We start from the raw sequence: 7,466 nt of genomic DNA, 5'->3' as shown, positions 1-7,466 counted from the left end.
CAGAACGATACAGCTTTCCCCCTCCCTTTTGAAATTCATTATCTTTTGCAGTTTATTTCTCTCTCGGTGGATTTCTGATATGCTGAACTTGGTCCCTGGAGCCCCCCAAGACATTTTGTGCTAATGGTTGGCTTTCAAACAGAGGGCCCAGACCCCCTGTTTGATCGGGAGAAGGCAGCCTGATCACCCCCCCCCTCTTTCCCAGCTCATTCCCCACCTCCAGAAAACACAAAAGGAGTTGTGTTTTGCTTGCCTGATCCCAAAAAGACCGCGGCCTCTTTAAAGAAGATTTTATTTCACCTTTGACAATGTAGGCTTGCAGTTGTGCTGCAACACAGACCGCGTCATGTGGAGGGGGCTCTAAAAGCCACCAACATTCAAAGGCTGTCCAGGAACATATTCCTCGTGCAGAAATGGTCCCCTTTCCACCACCACCCCTCCCAGAATGACACCCAAGTAAATTGTAACCTTATATCCTAAGCTGGTTACTCCTGTTGGATCCTCGAAGCAGTTAAGCTGCATCTTCATCATGTTATAGGCTAAGCTGCTCCTCTCCCTCTACCTAGAGCCCTGGCTGGTCATTCCCATTTCATCTGTCCTGATGACTTGCACGTGGCAAACACAAAATCACTCTGTGGATAAAGCTTTCAGGTGGTTTGATTGTCATTGGTTGCAGCGCTCTCTGGGCGAGCTGCGTGCTACGCTCTTGGTCGTGCTTTTGACTTAACATCACCAGCATTTGCTGAGGATAGGAAAGGACAGTATTAAGAAGGGGGAAACTTCATATTGCACCAGATTCCCCAATGAAATCTGTATTTCCTTTAAAATGCGCCTCTGCTTTCATTTTCCCGTTCAGACTTGCTGCTCAGCGCTCTTTCCTTGGGTGATGAAGCTGAGTTTTCCTGTTGTCTGCACAAACACGCAGGCTGCTTTTCCGTGTCAGTCTGAATAGTGGTGGGCTTGTTTGTGGAGCGAGGGGTCCCACCCCCATGCCCGCCAGTCTGCCTCCTCCCTCCCTCCAAGCCTCTTCCGCTTTCCAGGCAGCAGTTCCTCTTGGGCACTTCCTTCCGCTTTTTTAATCCCAGGAGACTTTCCCTTCCTCCATTGGGTTTAGGTTTACAAGCACCTTGGGGAGAACCCTACTATGTCATGTGTGGCGGCCTTCAACAGTGGCACAGCAGGCAGGAATTCAATGGGTGAAGGCATTTGCTGCCCCAGCTGAATTTCCTCCCCATTTTTGTGTGACTTCCTCCTTTCCAGCTAGTTGGGTCCTGGCCTCATTGTGACTAGGCGGGCCCAGGCTCTGTCTGTAGGTTCCTTTCCCCTTACACACTACCTTTCCACATGAAGGGATTCTAATTTTTTTTAATAGAGTGTTCCACCAAGAGGGCTTCTTTCTGCCTGTTCTCTGAAACGGACATTCAAAGATGTGGCCAAAGGGCTGCAGTGTTGCTGCAGGCAGAAGCAGCTGGAGAAATGGCCACTGGACCAGGGTGGGGGTGGGGGTGGGGGAAGGCAGCACTGTGGGGTGGGTCAGAGTGCTAGTCTCATCTCAGGAGACCCAGATTTGTATCCTCACCTGTGCTATGGAATCCTGCTGATTCTCCCTTACAGGTCCATTGGAAGAGAGGAGAAGGAAGTACACAAGCAAACCATGAATTGAAACAGAGGACAAGTCCCTTGATGGGAACATTCAGGAAGGGGGGTGGCAGCTAAAATTGTGGCCCCCACCCCTACCACTGCTTGTGTGGAAGTGGCGAAGATTTTCCTCAGGGGAAATGACGGGCAGCTTCTACATGGGGAAGAAGTGTTGTGACCCAAAGGGGCCGAGCCAGGCCGGGGTCCAGCGCTCCAAGGGGCAAGGGATGGGGGAGCTCTGTGGACGCCCCGGTCAGGAGAAGCAGTCCACCCTTCACAGGTCTTCAGCCAGACACCTTGGCCGCTCACTCTGTGGAAGAGAGTCCCGTTTCAGAAAAGGCCCTTGGGGGGAGGGCATGCCCCCCCACCCCCACTCATTCCTCCCCACTCCAAACCCACCTACCCTTGACCCTCAAACCTCCAGGAATTTCCCAACCTTCCCAACCCAGCTGGAAAAGGTTATTGCTGTTGCCGGCCGGTTGGGAAATTCTTGAAGACATTAAAAAAATATGGGGAGGGGAGAACAACCTGAGTAGAGTCCAGACTGCCCCGTCTCAAGCCAGTTAGGAGCCAGCTGGAGGTTACTTTTTGATGCCCTGCAGCCTTTGGGAAAGGACAGGTGGCCCCTCCCCGAGGGACCCAGGCGGGCAGACGTACCTGTCCTCTGGGACATGTGGGATTTCGCGATGAGGATGCTACCCAGAAGCACAAACAGGATCCCCACTGCAATGGCTGCCCCACACGCCAGGGTCTCCAGGAAGTCCGAGGGGACGGGGTCGTTGGGGACTGTTGGGAGGAGACAGAATAGGGGCTTGGGGTTCGTTTGTGGGTTGGGCCCCAAGGGTGCTGGGGGTGTGGGAGAAGGTGGCTCACCCCAATAGGCCAGGCCGTTGTGCTCATCTCCTGGGGTCCTGACGCTGCAGCTGTAGACGTCTCCCTTGCGAGGGGTCACCTCCAAGTAGGAGAAGAGCTCAAACTTCAGCCCGCCGACCGGGGAGACTGGAGCCGTGGACACCCCCTGGGTGACGGGCTCCCCGTTCTGTGCCCAGGTGATGACGGCTGATGGCGGGAACAGGTTGGAGACGGAGCAGATGAGGGTGTTGGCCTTCCCCAGCTCCAGGGGGTGGCGTATGAAGACGTCCACCTGTGGGATGCCTGTGTGGAGAGGCACCAGGAGAGCCCTGAGGCCCTCAGGAAGTCCCACAAGGAGCAGGAGGGCTGTCTGAAGGGCTGGGAGCAGGAGGGCTGTCTGAAGGGCTGGGAGCAGGAGGGCTGGCGGAAAGGCTGGGAGCAGGAGGGCTGGCGGAAGGGCTGGGAGTAGGAGGGCTGGTGGAAGGGCTGGGAGCAGGAGGGCTGGCGGAAGGGCTGGGAGCAGGAGGGGCGGCTGAAGGGCTGGGAGCAGGAGGGCTGGCGGAAGTGCTGGGAGCAGGAGGGCTGGCGGAAGGGCTGGGAGCAGGAGGGCTGGCTGAAGGGCTGGGAGCAGGAGGGCTGGCGGAAGGGCTGGGAGCAGGAGGGCTGGCGGAAGGGCTGGGAGCAGGTGGGCAGTTGTGTTGCTCTGAAGCAACCAAACAATGTTTGAGTCCAGGGTCTCCTTAGGATCACAGAATCAAAGCTGCCGACACACAGCAACCCAAATTCCATGCCCAGCTGACCCCCCCCCCCAAAAAAATAAACAAAATCCATGGCCAGTCTGGCCTGGAGGAAATTTGCCTCTTTACCCCAAAGTGGCAATGGGCATTTCCCTGGGCATGCCAGCAAGGGCCGCAAGAGGCAAGCAGGGACACCATCCCTTCTGCCTAGCCACTTGCAATCTACCTGAGTTCACATGAAGACCAAAAAAGCCTCATTTAAGGAGTAAGCTTTTGTGTGCCTGCACACAGCGGCAGACACGTGCCTGAAGGAGCATGCATGCCCAGAATTAAGCGGTGCAGGTTTTAACCATGCCTGGACTCACCCAATGGTCTTGATGGTGGCATTGCATCAAAGACCTCAGGGCTGCAAGAGGAGGCCCATGGCCTTATTCTACAGTCACAGAGCCAGGTGAGAGCCCTGCAGCACCCTGGACCCCACCAGATCTATGGGGCAAAGCTCCCTTGGATAGAGGCCCCTGAGTCCCTCAACAGCTGAGACGTCTGTGGGTCTCCCAGGTGCCCCTGGGCTGGAATCCTGTTCCTACACGGCAGACCACCATGGCTGCCTCCAAGCGCCACGCAGGGCCGGCCCTCTGATGAGTCCTAGAGAGGCCCCAGAGCTGTGCTCACCTTTGGCTTCAGGCAACTGTTCTTCGGATAAGTTTGTGAAGATGGCCAGCAGCCTTTGGCAGAGCTCCTGCTGGGTGCTGACATTGCCCAGGGGCATTCGGCTGGGAACCTCCGGCTGGAAGTCAGGCAGGCGCGATTGCCAGCAGGCACTGGGGAAGTCGAACCAGAAGAGCTGGTCGCCATCCAGCACTTGGGCCAAGCCAAAAAACGGAGAGTCTCTCTGGCAGAAGAAGACCTGCGAGAAGAGGGGGAGGGGCTCCTCTGGAGGAGCAGGAGCGGGAGGGAAAGGCAGGTGAGGGGAGGGCAAGGGAGAAGTCGGAGTCCTCCCCAGCCTCCTACCCACGTGCAGACTGGGATGCCCAGTGCATTGCACTGCAGCTGTACAAAAGAAGACCAGCTACTGGGGAGTGATGACACCAGGAAACCAGAGTTAATGCAGTGGGGGGAAAGGGGGTCCAATGCTTCAAAAGCACAGAGAGCATTCTGCAAAGGTGCTGTGTAGCTGCAGGAATGCCACTGGAAGCCCCAAATCCAACCGGGGAGGAGCCAGCCGGCACAGCTTGCCTTGGGCTCATCACCCCTTCTTCCGAGGACCTGGCCCACGATCCCATCGCCCCCCAAATGCAGAGCGGCAGGCCCTGGTTAGTGGCCTCAGAGCAGGAGAGACTTTATTCCCTGAGGCCAAAGGACCTTCTTCAGCGATCAAGCACATGGGATGACCAGGGCTCCAGTTTCCTACACTGGCAAACCCTTCTCTCTCGCCGACCTCCTGCTCCGATTCTGGGATAAGGCCCTCGGTCAGGTGGGAGACGGCCCTTTCCAGGCGTCCAGTGACCGGGCAGACGGGCATCCAGCAGGTGAGGCGCCCTGCCTGCAAGGCAGCTGTCCAAAAGACCAAGCATCCACAGAGGCAGCGCAGGTCCCGCTGCTAGGATAGACGCCCCCCCCCCCGGCGACTCCCGCAATGCTCCGGAGCGCACGAGCGTCGTCGTGGTCCCCCCCCCCGAACCCCATAGACGCACCGCAGCCGCGAGGGGGGGGTGGCGTCGGAAGGTCACAGAGCCCCACCGCCCCCTCCCTCCCTCCCTCTCAGTCCCGGTACCTTGCAGGCTGGCCACGGCGGCCGCCCCCCACAAACACGCCCAGAGCCCCAGCTGCGCCCCGCGGCTGCACGGCTTGCGCTCCATCCCGGCCGGACTAGGGGCCGCTCTGAGCCGGGGAGGGGAGCCCAGAGGGAGCAGCCAATGGCCCGCGCAGCCAATGGCCTGCCTCGCCGCCTATCGTCACCGGTTGCCAGGCAGAGGCCGCCGGATACCGCCGGCAGGGGAGAGATGGAGCGTTTTGGCGGCGCGCACCCCACAGCCAGCACGCCCCCCCCCCAGCTCTGAGTCCCCCCCCCAGGGCACCCTAAAGCCTTGCCGTGCCAGACGGCCGTCCCCAAGGCCCAACTCCGGTGGGCATTCCGGGAGACTGATGGGGGATGGGGGGAGGACAGCAGCTGTCGCTAATTTCCAGAACTGGCTCCGGACTCTTAAATTGTCCCTTGGATTAGCTCCCCCTCACTGGCCGTCTTGAAGCAGCGGCTGGACAGATCCTTCTCCTGGATGCTTCAGGCTGATCCTGCACTGAGCAGGGGGTGGGACTCGATTACCTCTATGGCCCCTTCCCCCTCTAGGATTCTGTGAGTCTAGTTCAGCAGTGGAAGGGGCTGCCTAAGGAGGTGGGGAGCTCCCCCTCACTGGCCGTCTTCAAGCAGCGGCTGGACAGATCCTTCTCCTGGATGCTTGAGGCTGATCCTGCCCTGAGCAGGGGGTGGGACTAGATGGCCTGCATGGCCCCTTCCCACTCTAGGATTCTAGGAGTCTAGTTCAGCAGTGGAAGGGGCTGCCTAAGGAGGTGGGGAGCTCCCCCTCACTGGCAGTCTTCAAGCAGCGGCTGGACAGATCCTTCTCCTGGATGCCTGAGGCTGACCCTGCACTGAGCAGGGGGTGGGACTAGATGGGGGGTGGGACTAGATAGCCGGCATGGCCCCACTCTAGGATTCTATGAGTATCTTCCCCATGCAACAAGCTGGCTGATCCTGTGTTCAGTTTTGTCAGAGCTCTCTTAGACCCACATACCTCACATTGGGAGAGATTCAAATGGATCTGAAGTACCACAATAAATAAGTAGCACACACACAAAAAAAGAGTCCACTAGCTCCTTTAAGGCCAACAAAGATTTATTAAAGGCGTGAGATTTCAAGTGTAAGCAGTCTTCCTCAGACTAAGAACTACCTACATGGCAGTGGGATTATATGTTGTTAGGTGCGAAGTTGTGTCCGACCCGTCGTGACCCCATGGACAATGATCCTCCAGGCCTTCCTGTCCTCTACCATTCCCCGGAGACCATTTAAGTTTGCACCGACTGCTTCAGTGACTCCATCCAGCCACCTCATTCTCTGTCGTCCCCTTCTTCTTTTGCCCTCAATCACTCCCAGCATTAGGCTCTTCTCCAGGGAGTCCTTCCTTCTCATGAGGTGGCCAAAGTGGGATTATATAGCAAAGATTAATTCTGTTAAATTAGTAAACTGTGTCGCACACCCAAATACAGCCATATAATTCTTTGTCAAAACAGCCAGTCAACCCCCTGGAATTCAGTTGTAGTTCACAAAAACACAGGAGAAATAAAACTATGTCAGTGATCAAAGGCTGCCACCTCACCGTTTGCCCCATCTGTCACCAGACAAGGGGGAAACATTCCTGTAAGGGGATTGCTGGCAATTATCTCATCCCAAAACCAGGAAGTTGAACTCAAAAGCCCATTACATTACCATTGCCTTACAGTCACATTATCCAATTTATTTTATTTTATTACTAGAAACTAAGCCCACTGTAGTGCGAATACGGCGGGCGCTAGGAAGGCGTTGCGGGGCCGGACCTGGTGCAGTGGTCCGGGCGGTCGCGGCCGACCTGGCTCCGTGGGGTGGGCGGCTCCGGTGTCAGCAGCCGTGCAGCATCCCGGCGAGGTTGTGGGTGCGTCCGGGTGGGGTGGCTGGTCGCAGCGGCCTGTTGCGGGGGCGGGTCCGCGGCTCCATAAGGCTGTGGCGGGAGCCAACGGGGCAGCGTGTGTTTGACGCGGCGTCCCTGCTCCTTTCTGAAGATGGAGGAGTGCCGGTGCCGGAGGACTTTCAGAGTCCCCAGCTGGCCAGGCGAGGGCTGGTCAAGCCACCAAGGGGGAGGCGCGCTTTGCGCAGCTCCCCCTTGGCGGCTTGGCTGTGGATGGACACTTGGAGGGCCCAATCAGGAGGCACTTCGCGGCTCCTGATTGGGCCCTCCGAGTTTTTATCCCGGACAGAGCCCGCCCTAACTCCTCCCCAACAGCCCTTACTCCTTTATTTAATCCGCTCTGCAGGAGCGAATTAAAGATCCTTCCAATACACCGACTTTGGTCAAGTGGCTGATGCTTGGGGACTTTGCTGTGTTGTGTCAGAAGGTCAACTTCTGGGTGAGCTTCCTGTCAAGCTGGAATAAATCCCCAGAACGCTTTTGCCCACATATATGAGAGCCAGCATGGTGTAGCGGCTAA

The 7,466-nt window shown here is 57.3% G+C and overlaps 1 protein-coding gene across 1 annotated transcript; it reads right to left on the bottom strand.

Annotated features, from left to right (window-relative positions):
- Positions 1 to 278: 278 nt before the first annotated feature.
- LOC143831478 (HLA class II histocompatibility antigen, DM alpha chain) lies at positions 279 to 5,132 on the bottom strand. The gene is made up of 5 exons (XM_077324490.1): positions 5,002 to 5,132; positions 3,900 to 4,160; positions 2,512 to 2,793; positions 2,296 to 2,424; positions 279 to 1,948 (listed from the first exon to the last, which is right to left on the bottom strand). The coding sequence occupies exons 1-5, from the start codon at positions 5,084 to 5,086 to the stop codon at positions 1,944 to 1,946; spliced, it is 762 nt and encodes a 253-aa protein (XP_077180605.1). The 5' UTR covers positions 5,087 to 5,132; the 3' UTR covers positions 279 to 1,943.
- Between the last annotated feature and the right edge of the window lie 2,334 nt (positions 5,133 to 7,466).

Source organism: Paroedura picta, chromosome 3, assembly GCF_049243985.1.
Source record: "Paroedura picta isolate Pp20150507F chromosome 3, Ppicta_v3.0, whole genome shotgun sequence".
NCBI lineage: Eukaryota > Metazoa > Chordata > Lepidosauria > Squamata > Gekkonidae > Paroedura > Paroedura picta.
This window is presented reverse-complemented; position numbering and strand designations above follow the sequence as displayed.

Bases quoted from the DNA above. Each gene is read 5' to 3' on its own strand.
- LOC143831478 (XM_077324490.1), bottom strand. From the start codon at position 5,086: ATGGAGCGCAAGCCGTGCAGCCGCGGGGCGCAGCTGGGGCTCTGGGCG. The intron at 2,794-3,899 runs GTGAGCACAGCT...CTCTCCACACAG, and splicing joins ACAGTTGCCTGAAGCCAAAG to GCATCCCACAGGTGGACGTC. The intron at 2,425-2,511 runs GTGAGCCACCTT...TCCTCCCAACAG, and splicing joins CAACGGCCTGGCCTATTGGG to TCCCCAACGACCCCGTCCCC.